Below are 14366 nucleotides of genomic sequence, written 5' to 3' on the forward strand. Positions count from 1 at the left end.
TAGCTGTGGGACCCATTCTGGCTGTTCTTCCTGCCTGGAACTCTTGTCCTGGAAGCACAGTGGTTAGACAGTCTCTCTCATATGTCTCTCTGTAGCAAGAACATAGCCAGGGCATGTGAGAGAAGTTAGGCTGGTTTTGGCCTGGGATTGACCCAGTACTGAGACCTCTAGTACCACATGAAGAATTCTGACCTGGGCGTGATGGCGCACACCTTTAATCCCAGCACTCAGGAGGCAGAGGCAAGCGGATTTCTGAGTTCGAGGCCAGCCTGGTCTACAAAATGAGTTCCAGGACAGCCAGGAACTATACAGAGAAACCCTGTCTCAAAAAAAAAAAAAAAGAATTCTAAATTGGAAAGGAACTGGGTGGAGTCCTAGACACCCCACTCTTTCCTACCTAGTCTTTACAGAAATCTCCAGTCTTGTCTTGTCCTTGTTGGGCTGAGCCTCATAGTGCCCTCTCTGATGACCAAGATGACATCCAGGGACTAAGGTCTCATGAATAGTGAAAGACTCCATGACACTCTTTCTCAAACAGGAAGAGGGTACCAGGAAGAGGATGGGGCCTTGGTGCCCCATCTCTGAAACTAGGAAGGTTCCTATTAGAAGATATGTAAGCAAAGATGAGCATCTGCTGGCCCAGCTGCCTGTGTGTCTAGGCAAATGTCTACCTGGTTCAGAACCCATCCCCGTGTGTTCCACCATACCTACTAACCCCTCAAGACCCTTGGAGCATGTACACATTCTCTCTGAGCCAGGACACAAGAAGACCGTGCACAACATCTACTGCAGAGAGTACAAGGTAGGATACAACCTGTGGGAATCCATGACTTAGTTACCAGGGTAAGAGGGCTCCCCAGCACTTGGCTGTTAGGGACTGAGAGTGACAGGGCTGAGGTGTAGGTGTCCGTATCATGGGGCTTTAAGAAGAAGAGAACCTACTAGAGAGTCCTTACTAGAGGATTGAAATTGACCCACATGAAAAATATTATCAAGCCCTGTGGCTGGACCTTGGGACAGACTAGCACTTAGGAATCTCGTCCTTACTTTGCTGACATTTTGTGACATTGGTGTGAGGCCAGATTCCATTCAACTTACTCCAAGTGCAGGTGGGATTGCATCTGGCCAGGGAGAGCTAGAAGAGCCTCGCCCTCATCCACAGTGATCCTAGACACTTGCCATAGCCTTAACACTGATTCTGACAAGAGATTATTTCTCAGTTTTCAGACATGCCAAATCCTGATTTCATTCTCTTCCCACTGGGACTTGAACCCAGAGTCTTTGCAAAGTAACTCCAGGAGAGTACTCCACCACTGAAATGTGACACTAGCCTCTGTTTTACTTACTTTTGAGACAAGATCTTGATAAGTTGCCTAGGCAGGCCTTGAATTTACCATTTTCCTGCCTTAGCCTTCTGAGTAGCTAAGTTTCCAACCCTGCATAACCAGGAAAGTCCAGACTGGTTTGGTCTCTATTTATTTACTTTCTTATTTACTTACTTTATTTCTTTTTAGACAGGGACTCACTATGTAGACCAAGCTGGTTGCCCTCAAACTCATGATGATCCCCTGCCTCTGACTTCTAAGTGCCAGGTTGAAAGTATACCATATGCCTGGCTCCCTAGGCAGCTACAGCTTTTCCCACTGTGGTCTCAACTAATTCCAGTTTGACAGTTTGAGCTCAGTCTGGTCAGGAGGGTGTCAGAGGGGCAGATGGGAACCCAGAGTCTTGCAGTATGAGCAAGGCTTACTCTTTAGAATAGAGCCATCAAAAATAAAATAAAATAAAAATAAAGAAAAAAGAGAAAAATTTAGCCGGGCAGTGGTGGCACATGCCTTTAATCCCAGCACTCGGGAGGCAGAGGCAGGCGGATTTCTGATTTCGAGGCCAGCCTGGTCTACAGAGTGAGTTCCAGAACAGCCAGGGCTATACAGAGAAACCCTGTCTCGAAAAAGCAAAAAAGAAAAGAAGAAGAAGAAGAAAAAGAAGAAGACTAGAGCCATAACAGACAGGATTTTCCTCAGCCTGAGGCTGTCTGGAAAGCAGTAGCCCCGCCCACCTGGCAAGAGTGGCACAAAGTGTTAGAGCCAATCTCCATCCTCCTCCTAGAGGGCAGAGGCTTCTTGGCAGCACCAGGGGTACCAGGTCAGACCTGGGTATCCAGGGGACACAACTGAGGGAAGAGTTAAGGAAGAGGGGTGTGTACAGGCTTGGGGACAGGTGAGGAGGACTGGGAAGAGCAGCTTCAAGGAGAGGAGTGATCGTGAATTCAGGATTGCGGGTGGGAGTTGTCAGAAGCCAAAGCTCTCTTCTCTCCCTGGGAGACAGCTGTCCCATAGCACCTCCAAGGAGGGCAAGGAACAGGCAGTGGCTTCCTGGGACCAGCAGAGTATAGGGCTACAGATAGCAAGCAACAAAGAAGCCAAGGGAGCGGGTTGAGTGGGAAGGCCTGTAGGATTGTGGATCTGTGGCCTGGGGTAGAACTGTGTCATAAATGATAGTTTTTTTGTCTTAGGAAATATTTCTAGTAGCTGTGCTTACTGATCTATGGCTCTAATCCAAGAGGGAGGCTGAAACAGGAAGCTTGCAGATTTAAGAACAGTCTAAGCTTCGAGTGAGTCAAGGCCAACCCAGGCTACTTAGTGAGACCATGTCTCAAGATTTAAAACAAGAAAAGAAAAAGCTAAAGGGCTGGGGATATAAAAGGTAGCACCATAGGGCAACATGCCAAAGTCCTTAGTCAGTTGAGCTAAACAGATAAATAAGCAGACAGACAAACACCTCCAGGTGGGAAGGGGTATGCCCAAGTAGAAGGGGCTGGGGGTGGTAGGATCCCGGCTGGGATGTCCCAGGCCCAGTTGCTTTGGAGGATTCCCTCTTTTGGGATTCTAGTTATTTTCTCCCCGTCAAGCCTCGCTGACAAAGACTAACGTTGACCCTGGGAACAGGGCTGCTGGTCCAGAGAAGGCCAGGACCTCTTAGGGGAAAAGGCTGCAAACCTAGAGAGAGGGCTGAGACCAGGGGTGCTAAGAGGTTCTCACACTGCTGGTCTCCTACAGTGTGAGAGAGCAATCCTTAGATTTCTATTGCTGTGGTAAAGACTATAACCAAAAACAATTTAGGGAGAAAAGGGCTTATTTAACTTAAGGGTTACATTCCATCAGGCAAAACGAAGGCAGAATTCAGGGTGGGAACATGGAGGCAAGAACAGAGGTAGAGTCCGTGGAGGAGGGCGACGCACTGGCTTATTCTCCCCACTTTGCTCACTCTGCTTTGTCATACACCCCAGGACCACCTGGCCAGGGGTAGCACCACCCACACCGATCGTTAATCAAGAGAATGCCTCCCACAGACTTGCCCACAGATCAATATCATGGAGGTATTTTCCAGTTGAGACTCCTTCTTAGATGCCTCTAGCTTATGCCGAGTTGACAAAACTACCCAACCCAGGGCATGGCACAGAAATGCAGCTAGAGGGGGTCTGGGAAAGACCCTTCTACCCAAAGCCCTTGCCTCCCCCACATAGTTGGTGCCAGGTTCTGACCAGATCTCTAGAAAGGGCTGCTGGCATGACGGAAGCTGCCTATCATGATCTGCCTAACCCAGTCCTTCCCTGTCTAATGGAATGGAAGCAGCGACTGCGCTGGAACAAAGCTGGGGGAGGGGCAGGGTGGGCCATGCTCAGATCCCACAGCACGGTTAGCAACTTGTAACTCACTTCTGACTACTGCTGTCCCCACCCCCAAAATACCACTAGCACTTACCTAAGGACAGGAAAGAACATGGCACTTTATCCACCACAGCTCCAGGAATTGACCTGACTGGAGAATAAAGAAACACGACCACATACACAGACACACGGCCACATGCACAGAAAAAAGGAGACCAGGTGGACTGGGCTCTCTACTAAAGAAGCCAAAGTATCCTGGAAGCGCAGCATGTTTATTATATAGAGTTGAACAGGGAGGTGAGTGGGGTTATTGCTTACAGCTTCAAGGATGCAGGTTTAACCAATCCCATTAGAAGCAGTCTGCAGGGGAGCCTAGCCCAGGGAAGGTTTTGCCATTTCCCACGGGCTGATGCTTTCGCATCCTTCATATAGCCACACCCCTGTCAACAGCACATCTCCTCATGACTTAACTCACCCAGGGCATTAACTCTCCCTGCCCAAGGACATTTAACTATTCCAAAAAAAAAAAAAAAAAAATTAACCATAATAAAAGTTGAGGCTGTGGGAAAGGTATATCTGTTCCCATTTGAATCTGCAGCTCCACAAGACAAGGGCTTTTCAGGAGGCCACTTGGTGGCTAGGGCAGTTTCAGGGCACCTTGCTCTGGAGGCAGAGCCCTAGACAGCTACTGGCAGAAGTGGACATCTGGGTAATGGGGTGGGACTCAGGGCCTCTGGCATCCTAGGCTAGGGCTCTACACTGAGTTCTACCCAAGCCTGAGGACGCCCTTCCAAAGGGGACTTGCAAAGAACATCATTGTGTCTGTCACCTGACGCCGCACCCTTGGAAGTCTTGGCTGGAGCCTGCAGTATGGACAAGCAGTGGTTTCCTGCAGCTGGAATTCTCTTGGCTGGTGAGTGAGTAGGATGGGGAAGGTGAGCTGCGGTGTCATGTCCCCATCACCACCAGCTTACTTGTAGGGAAGGGTGGAATCCTCTCCTCAGGGAACTCCATGACTCCCACCTCAGGCTGCCCCTTCACTGTCTCCATGGTTTAGCCTTGGGCAGCCTGAGAGATGCTAGGGAAAGATTGGGGACCTCAGGCATCTTGAGGGACCTCAAGATCACCTCCTTGGAGCTTTATACAGCTGTAGGTAGGTTTGGCATGAACCCTAGAGCCTTCAGAGGTTCCTCTACATGTATGCTCCACCTCCCAGCCTCCAAGAAAAACCCTGTATGCAGGGAGCATGGTCAGGTCACAATTTTACCCACAACGGAGAATCAGACAGCACTTCCTGCTCCATCAAGTTAGTCTGCGCCTCAGAGGTGGTTTAAATAGAATAGGTAAGACCTTCAACTCCTAGCAACCACTTGGGCCTGGGAGACTTCTCTTTGCGGGTGGGAGGTCCTTAACATAGGGGTTGTTAGCATGGAGATAAACAGACAAATCCTAAAGGCATTTCCCTTTGTCTTCACAGTGCCTATTCCCAGGGAAGGGCATCATGCCACTGTCAGCCCGGCTAGAATGAGGGAGGGGAGATGACTCAAATAAGTAGCTCCATGGTTGGGGGCCTAACCAGGCCTAGGTATTACTCTCCAGTACCTAAGTGAGCAAGATGTGCCAGGGTGAGATCTGAGAGGTTGGGGGCCAGTCCTGTCCACCCGATACTGAAAAGCCAGGCCTTTCTTCTTTTGCAGCCCTCCTAGTAGTCTCTGCTTCTACCCTGACCCTTCTCTCTACTAATGAAGACCCTGAGCAGTTTCCCTCAGCCCCTGGCACATCAGCTCAGCAAAGTAGCCGCATTCTACTGGGCATCCTGACAGACGTCACTGGTGGTATCAACTCAGTTGAGAGGGAACCGGAGGCCCTGGGGAGGAGGGCAGGAGGCCTCTCTACAGAAGGAGCTGGGGGTCAGGAGTCTCCCTCAATGCCTGGCCCCTCAGGCAGGGTCATACCTGAACCAATTCCCTCAGCCCTGACCACATCTGCATCCGACATGGCCTCTCAGCCAGTGTCCTCTGGGGCTGACCCTATAGAGGAAATCATGGCTCTTGGAACTCTAGAGACAATTACGATGTCATCACCACAGCCTTCTCCCAGACATGAATCTGAGCAGAAGTTCGACAAGGTCTTCAGGTTGTGCGGGACAGTTCCTGCCTCTGAAACACTGGAGAAAAATGTTGCATCTAAACCAGCTTGGCATTTAATTAAAGCTCCCCCTCCCCCCATATTCTCTAGATCTCCACACCTGTTATGGTGTACCCCCAATTCCACTGTCTACATACCAGTGCCTGCATGGAGGGATGGCCACTCCAGGCCAGAGGCATCCTCATCTGTGCCACTAGCTCCAAGTACCTCCTTAGGACTGCCTATCTTTCCATGGATGCCTAACATACTGAAAGCTACAGAGTCCCTGTTGCCTGCATCTCCTGGAAGATCAGGGCTGGACCTCACCTCCCAAGTGGGCTCCAGAGCATCTGAAAACACCGTGGCTTTGGACACAGGCCCAGTATCCCGTGGTACTTCTGTGCTGCTGTTGCCCTCAGCAACATCCCCTTCACAGGCATCCTCCCTCCACTCCCCTCGCCCCTCATCAGCATCACCCCTGTCTGCATCCCCATCACCTGCAGCTTTGTCCTTCTTCCCATCACCAGCCTCAATCCTGGTCCCGGTTTCCTCTGTCACCACAGGAGCCAGTGACTCTCCTAAAGCTCCTGTGTCTGTCATTGCACCCTCAACTACAGACTCTTTCATTAAAACCTCAAACCTCGGACCCCAGATAGCTCTACAACCTAGTCACCCTGGGCTATGGCTTCCCACCAGCCCAATCCACATGCCCACGCTCTCCCTCCAACATTTCTCTAGCCCTCCCTCTACCGCACATAGCTCTGGCTTCACAGAGTCATCTGTACATGCTGATCCTACCCTGGCCTCTACCCTCCCTCACCCTGGCCAGGATATGTCTTTGCAGGACTTGAGTTTCTCCACTGGAGGACGTAGTCATACGACCCACTCTGTGACCTTTAGGATCAACAGCAATCGCTTCACAAAAGCTGTCTGGAACCTGGTACCCTTGGAGCGCTGGCTGCTGAACAGGCTTATCTGCTACCAGGTGTGGCACCTGCTCGATGGGTAGAGGGATGCAGATGAAGACAATCTTTCCTGCTCTGCTTTCCTTCTGAGCATGCCAGGCACAGCCATAACACACTATATTGACTACAGCTCCCAACATTAGTTAGACACAAAGTAGGAAAATCTAATGATCGCCATGCTGTGCTCCTGAGAGGAGTCGGAGGAGAGGCTAAGCAGAAATACTTCTTTGAAGTCATTATAGAGGGGGGAAAAAAAATCTCACAGTGTGGGGAGAACTCACCTACCAGAAAAAGAGCAGGTACTGGCTGCTGGCTTTTTATTAGCACACAGTCTCGTCTGGAATCAGACACCCTGATCCCCTGGCTAAGTGAAGCACAGCTCCATCCTGGAGCCAGGGTCGGGGAACTGACATTTCTCCCCTGCCATACAGGGCTTCTGTTTGTTGAATGATTCATCTCAGGGAACGACAGGGAGCCAAGGGACTGACTGCTTCTAAGTCTGACAAACTGTGGGAAGGAATGTCGCAGACTGGCCACCTGCTGGGTGAAGTGCCTTGTGCACACCCGGTGACCACTCTACCATAGCAATGGATGATCATCCTCTCTTTTCTTTTTGTTTGTTTGGTTTTGCTTTGAGACAACTGTGGCCTAGAACTCACTCTGTACACTAGGCTTGCCTGAAACTCAGAAATCCACCTGCCTCTGCCTCCCAAGTGACATGCCCAGCCCTCTTTTTCTTTTTTGGTTTTTGTTTGTTTGTTTTTAATTTTTCTTATGTATGAGTGCTCTATCTACATGTAGATCTGTGTGCCTGAAGAGGGCATCAGATCCCATTACAGATGTTTGTGAGCCACCATGTGGTTGCTGAGAATTGAACTCTTAACCACTGAACCATCTCTCCATTCCCCTCTTTTTGAGTTTTTAAGTAGTCAAATTTGACCTTGAATTGGTCCTTGGGCATTCCTCTCCAAAGGACTGTAAGGCTGAGACACCACATCTGGTCTGGTTGTGGGGTTTGTTGTTGTTGTTTTGTTTTGTTTCCTCTCTTGAGTAGGTTCCCACTATGTTGCTCAGGCTGACAGTGAACCTGCCTCAGCTTCCTGAGTGTAGGGATCAAAGACTTGCACCACCAAACCTGGCAGTGGGGAGAGTCTTAACTGGGGTGGACAGAAGGGAGTCACATCAATCAACGAAAGGCTTCCCAGGCACAGGGCAATGGGAACATGTGGGTAATGAAATTTGCAGGTGGGGCTGGCAAAGGATTCTATGGCAAATGGGGATGGAAGAGGCAAGCCAGGCTGGCGGCTGTTGGGATGCAGAGCCCAGGGTGAACTGGACCCCAGAGGTAAATCGTGCATATGTGCAGACCCGGGACAGACGAATCTCAGTTAGAATTTCAGTACAAAGAAATCACAAACCTCAGGCCACTCGAGGGGAACAGCCAGGAAAGGCCCAGCTGAACCAGGATCAGGCATGAGACCACTGCAGAGGCCAGCACAGATGGAGGGACTCGAGGAGGGGTGCTCACACTGACTCCCACGCCCCTGCCTCTGCAGCTCCGGTTCATCTACCAGGAGGCCTTCCCCAACTTCAGGAATGTCAGCGCCCTGCTGTTTCGGTGAGTGTGTGTGGTTCTCAACTGACCTGTGCCTTGACAGCATCCCCATGCTCAGCCCAGGCTGCGCAGCCAGGAATACCTTAGCCTAGAAGGGTGAATAAGAGGTCTACATTTGGTTCCATTACCATCTGTGTTCCATGACCTCAGCTGGCCTTCCTGCCATTTCCTAATTCCAGCTGTTGGGTTTGGACGGGATTGTCTGAGTACAGTGAAAAAAGACAGGCAAAGAGCGATCAAGCTACTTATCCTGGGGACAGGCTCATGTAAATGATATGTAAATAAATGTAAATCCTTGGGTGACTCATTCTGGGCTGCTAGGAAAGTGGGCTACCTCCAGAGATGGAGGGTTATCCAGGCCATGGTCCCAGCTGCTGCAAAACCTTTTCCCTTTTGAAGTCTGCTTTGATGAGTCCACACCCTGACCCTGAGCCCATTTTATCTCCCAAGCCCTGGGATAGGACAGGTGCTCTCAGGCAAGGGCAGGTGTTGTTTTAGGCTCTGAGGTTGATCTTTCCCTGAGATCTCCCCTGAAGGCTGCCTCCCGAAAGACTTGAGCAATTGGGGCATGACCTGTAGGCTTTCAGAAACTCCTCAGGTCTGTCACTTCCCTCTCTCCAGAGTCCCCTTCTTCTCCTTCTCCTTCTCCTTCTTCTTCTTCTTTTTTTTTTTTTTTTTTTTCTTTCGAGGCAGGGTTTCTCTGTGTAGCCCTGGCTGTCCTGGAACTCACTCTGTAGACCAGGCTGGCCTTGAACTCAGAAATCCACCTGCCTCTGCCTCCCAAGTGCTGGGGTTAAAGGTGTGCGCCAGCACGCTCAGCCCCCCTATTTCTTTAGCTGCAGCTGAGGCTACTTTTCTGTGTCCACCAGACCTCCTGAGAGCTCCCAGCCAGCTTCGTCCTCTGCGTAACACCTCCCCCCCCCCCCGCCCCCGGTCTTTCCCCGATAAGATCCCCAGTACTGCTGTGAGAACCAGCCCATTGAGGAGTAAGGGAACTTTAACCAAGTGCCTGTTTGTGGGCGCTCCCACCTGCATCCTTCAGACCTCCAACAGCCTCCTAGGAAGGAGATTTTATCCCCATTTACCAAGGAGGCCAGCACCTCAGGGGTCATGTGACTGCTTCAGTCATGTACGGAGGTTCTACACTATAGCTAGTAGATGCCCGGGTGGGCTCCTCTCCTTGAGCACACCACCGTCTGCACCAGCCAGGTCCATCGTGTCCTCACTGGTTGCTTCCTGCAGGCCTGGCTGTCCAGAGGTGAAAGCCTCCCTCATTTTTGGTCCTCCGGATCCCTCGTCCATAGAAATCCTCTGGACTTTGTACCGCAAAGTGAAGTCCTCCAGATGGTCGCTTGGGTACCTGTCCCTGGCCGACCATGGCCTTTCCTCTGATGGTGAGTCTAGAGAAACACCTGTCCCTTGCCTCCTCATGGAGGTCACTGGCTAGGCTCCATGGAGGACCCACTTCAATCTTCCCAAGCCCTGAGCAGGCCATGGTGAGAAAGGGAACCGGTCCAACCTCCCCGACTGCTGTGTGTGTCTCTGCAGGGTACAGCATGACTGACCTTACCCAGGAAATCATCAACATTAGCTTCACACTCATGAGGCCCTTCCTGCCCCAGCTGCTTCTGCCTAGTTCTCAGTCTTGTATCCTGCTGGAAAAGCAGACCATCCAGCTGGTGAGGTGTCCCCTCCCCTGCTTCTGGGACTAGGCTGTTCTCCCTGCCACCCTTGCCAGCAGGCCTCTATAGCATTTAGCAATTGGTATATTTATGTCCAATGAGAGCTGAACCAGCTTAGCAGATGTGGGAAGGCAAGCATGGAGGACCCAGATGTGCCCTGAGGGCAAAGCTGGCTGAGGGAAGAGAAAGCTCTGAGGGAAGTCAGTGGCTAGGTTGTCACCAGAGGTCCCTGCTCAGGAGACCACACTGGAGAAGGTTCTCAGGTCTTCCTGCTTTACCTTGTCTAAAGCCTGACCCACCCCATACTGGGCCTTAGGACAGGCAGCTCCAAGGCAATCTGACCTCCAGGACATCCTACAGGTCACCCACGAAGTGTCAAGATTCTACAAGGCTGAGCTCCAGAGCCAGCCCCTGCTCCTATTCAGGTGGGTTGAGAATCCAATCTGGTCTGTCCAGGCACCCGGGCCAGCCTACTCCCACTTACAGAGCCTACTTGGCTACTTACTGTCTTGGAGACATCTCTAAGGCAATTTCACTCCTGACCCAAAACCAAGGGTTCAGGTGTAGGTTGGAGAACACCAGTAAGAACTTTGTCTGCTGTCTAGAGCCAACCCCATAGAGCTCTGCCCTTGGAGGAAAGAACATCGGGTGCACACTTAGGAGCCTGAAGCTTGCTTCTAGAAGTGTGTACTGGCAAAGATACCATGATGCTGGACTCTCCCATCCTTCCCTAGCAACGTGAAGGAGTGGGTGAGCGTTTACATGGAATACAAATTCAAGAGCCCCATCCCCATCCGTCTCCAAGGCCTGGCCAGTCACCTGGCCCATCATATAACAGATCCCACCCTTCAGAAATCCAGCATAATGGCCAATGGTAAGTGAGCTTGGGCTCCATGTACCGCTCTGGGTCATTCCTCTAGGCCTCATTGTCCCCTATGAGAAGGGACAGAACCCCCCCAATAGCAAAGCTTGTGTGTCAGCCAATAGGGGAAAAGTGAGTCCAGAGGAAAGCTAGGTTCAGAATACAGAATCATGTAGTCAACTCTCAATCCTCACCTTAATCCTCTGCTCCGAGAGGAGACACAGTGGTCAGCTCTATCAGTCAAGGTCAGAATTGCATCTTCCCCATGAGGCCCCTTGAGAGGAAGAGTTAGGCTGGCTTATCCATCCACCTTAGAGAACTCCAAGGCCTCTCAGGCTCCAGCAGCCACAACCTGGAGCTGTCCTGGAGTAGACCCTCAGCTTAGGAAGTGCTAATTCACTGCTAAGTGGCTGTCCCAGCCACCTCCCCTGTGCAACCTCTCATTTTGAGCATTACCGTCTAGTGGGCTCTGTTCTGTAGCTCCCAGAGACAGGGCCTTGGTTTGGGTCCCTGCCAGAACTCTCTCAGAGCAAGCTTTCAACACAGGGTGTGTCTGGCCACTAGGTGTCCAACCTAAAGCCTCGACATCCCCTTAACAGACAGTGAAACTACCGTTCAAGCAGGGCTGAGTTATGTATGTCTGCGAGTCATCATGGAGCCCGTCCTGGGAGATCAGGGACAGCAAAGAGCACAAGGTCTCCTACTGTCTGAGTGAACGGGCCGTCACCTTTCCAGCAGACACACCAGAGCCTGGGTTGGCAGATTACCACAAAGGGCTTGAGAATTAATAGTCTTTGCCCTTTGTGGCTCCCAGCTCCTCCCTTAGAGGGAGGACACAGCCAGCCCTTCGAGGTACGTCACAGCCAGTGAGCTGGCTCTTTTCCAGTACAACTTCATATACAAACATGGAAATTGTGCACTTTTCATGCCATACCATTTCCTACTGTTGGTGAGTTTTCATCCACTTAAAACTAGAAGTCATTCGTAGCTCATTCGTCTAACAAAAGCAGGCAGCAAAGGCAGGCAGTAGGGGCAGTGGGGGTTGGGTGAGCAACCCTGGACCAGGGTGTGGTCCTATCCCAGAGCGCTCAGAGGACAAGTGTCCTGGCTACTATCCCCATCCCCACCCCCACCCATTTAGGGGAGAAAGCAGATCTGGTGTTTTATGAGATGTGGCTCTTGATCCTGGGTCACCCCTTCACCAAGACCTTGGAGAACAAGACTAGTTCTGAGTGCCAGGAGCTTCGTGGACTGCTGACGAGACAGGTGACATGAGGGGATGGAGGGAATGAGAAAGGGTGTGTGGCTGGGCTAGGCTGTGGAAAGCTGTTACTCACTCTTCGTTGTCTCCTTACCCCAGCTAACCTCAGTCCTCCAGCCTTTGAAGAACTTTGGTCAAGTGGTGGTGGAGGAATTCCAGTGAGTGTTCGGTTCACAGGGTGGGTCCTGAGGCTAGATGACAGGATCTCTCTGCATCTCTCCAGCCCACTGAAGCCTGTGATGACCCCCCTCAGCCAGGAACCACTGACTGCCAGGGTACAAACGGCCTTCTTTGGGGCTGTGCCAGCCCAGGCCATCATTCAAGACACCGTGCTCCAAGCCCTGGGCTCCCTGCAGGAAACTGAGGGTCTGCAGTTAGAGATGCTCCTCCCAGTCCTTGGTCAGTGCCTCTTCCTCTGTTCATGTCTTCCATCCCTCTGCCTCCCTGACCTTCCCTCCTCCTCCTCCACACAGCACTGCAGGGTCAAATCTCTTATCTTCCCTATGAGCCCCCAGGGTACATTGGCTCCAAGTGTCCTGGGAACAGCCACCACACTTAGAAGTCTCTGGGGGCTTTGAGGATGGAAAATCCACTCAGCCTTCCCATTTTGCTCCAGGCACCCCCAGCTCCAGAGCCTCGAGAGGCCCCAGGGGCGGGGCCATGCTGAACCTCCAGCGCTTCACTTCTCTCTTTGTCCTGGTGAGTCTGGCTAGATAAGGGCTTCTTCCTGAGAAATGGGCTGAGGCTTGAGACCTTAACTCAGACAAAGGGACAGTAGCCCCACTATGCATCTGAACCCAAGTTCCTGTCACATGCCAGCCAGAACAGCAGGCTTTCCACCTGGGGCTTGGGTTGGACCCCATGACTGCACCTTCATAGTTCAGCTACCAAAGTAGACAGAGGGGGACTGTACTGGGGGAACCCTTCAAGGTATGGAGGCCCTTCTTCTGCCAGGCAAGCAGAAGCTGATCACCCTGGCTGCCCTTAGGAGATGATGTATAGAAGGTATCTGAGTGGCCAGGCATGGTGGCACATACCTTTAATCCTAGCACTTGGGAGGCAGAGGCAGGCGGATTTCTGAGTTTGAGGCCAGCCTGGTCTACAAAGTGAGTTCCAGGACAGTCCGGGCTATACAGAGAAATCCTGTCTCGAAAAACCAAAAAAAAAAAAAAAGATATCTGAGTGACCTGCCAAACCTCTTCCTGAGTTTCTGCCACAGTGCTGGGTTGTAGAGTCCCTGCAACAGGGCTCCATCTTGCCTTGGGCAGAAGCCAAGGGGCAGTTAGGCTGACTCCTAGAAGCCACCTGACAGGGCTATGGTGACAAAAGCAGGACTTTGGTCGTAAGGAAGAGCTGGGGCAGAGAATGGACATGGGCAGAGGGATCTTAGCTCAATGCCGCACAAGGATGCTGTCAATGACTGCTCTAGGGCCTTACAAAGGCCCCGGATGATGCCAACTCCTTTTCTCCTGCTTGGCCTCCATCTTAACCCAGGGCCAGGTAGATGGGGAAGAGTAGCACTAGCCAGCAATTATTTGTGCGTTTCTCACCATGTAGCCCCGACTGGCCTTTAACTCACTGCATAGCCCAAGCTGGCCTCAAATTTGCAGCAGTCATCCTGCCTAAGCCTCCAAAATACAGGATTATAGACAGGTGCCACCATGCTGTTTTGTTTCAATATTGTTCTTAACACATAGCTTCTGTCCCTTTTCTATACCTTCAGGTGGCTCTTTGTACGGCTCCTCCCTTCATCAATAAGCAAGCCCTATACCTCTCCTAGGTCACCTCACCTATGGTACTTTCTTCAAGCCCCTGCTTCACCCCACTTCCTTGCCGCATAAAACTGGGGAAACACTCCTATGTCTGGTTGCAAAGCCAGTCCTTGTCTGGGGCTTTGCATCCCCTCAGGTCCCACTTCTCCAGAAGATGGGCGGTGGTTTCCTTCACATAGAAAGCCAAGCCCAGGCTCCCTGCAGCATGCACAGGTGGGCTAGGACAAAAAGAGTCAGGTCTCATGGAACGTTCTGTAGGCCCTGCTACCACAAACTACCTATGTATGGGGACCACACGTAGAAAGATGAGAGACCAATAGCCAGTATGTATATATACACAGAGCATGCAGGGCTAGAGGCAGGGTGAGTATCCAGAATGCTCATATACATTGAGCCCTTATTGTAGGGTCCA

General features: G+C 51.4%; 1 protein-coding gene across 1 annotated transcript; it reads left to right on the plus strand.

The window, feature by feature from the left end:
- The first annotated feature begins 733 nt into the window (after window positions 1–733).
- Trcg1 (taste receptor cell gene 1) lies at window positions 734–14042 on the plus strand. Its single transcript, NM_001014398.2, has 13 exons — window positions 734–802; window positions 4467–4583; window positions 5368–6782; window positions 8319–8380; window positions 9620–9771; window positions 9926–10056; window positions 10420–10484; window positions 10794–10933; window positions 12063–12187; window positions 12282–12340; window positions 12436–12581; window positions 12799–12881; window positions 13906–14042. The coding sequence occupies exons 2-13, from the start codon at window positions 4541–4543 to the stop codon at window positions 13960–13962; spliced, it is 2478 nt and encodes an 825-aa protein (NP_001014420.2). The 5' UTR covers window positions 734–802; window positions 4467–4540; the 3' UTR covers window positions 13963–14042.
- Window positions 14043–14366: the final 324 nt, after the last annotated feature.

Source organism: Mus musculus, chromosome 9 (assembly GCF_000001635.26).
Source record: "Mus musculus strain C57BL/6J chromosome 9, GRCm38.p6 C57BL/6J".
NCBI classification, from domain to species: Eukaryota; Metazoa; Chordata; class Mammalia; order Rodentia; family Muridae; genus Mus; species Mus musculus.

Excerpts from the sequence above, each read along its gene's own strand:
- Trcg1 (NM_001014398.2), top strand. The coding sequence starts at position 4,541 with ATGGACAAGCAGTGGTTTCCTGCAGCTGGAATTCTCTTGGCTG. Across the intron at positions 9,772-9,925 it reads CCATGGCCTTTCCTCTGATG|GGTACAGCATGACTGACCTT; the intron begins GTGAGTCTAGAG and ends GTGTCTCTGCAG. Across the intron at positions 10,057-10,419 it reads AAAAGCAGACCATCCAGCTG|GTCACCCACGAAGTGTCAAG; the intron begins GTGAGGTGTCCC and ends GACATCCTACAG.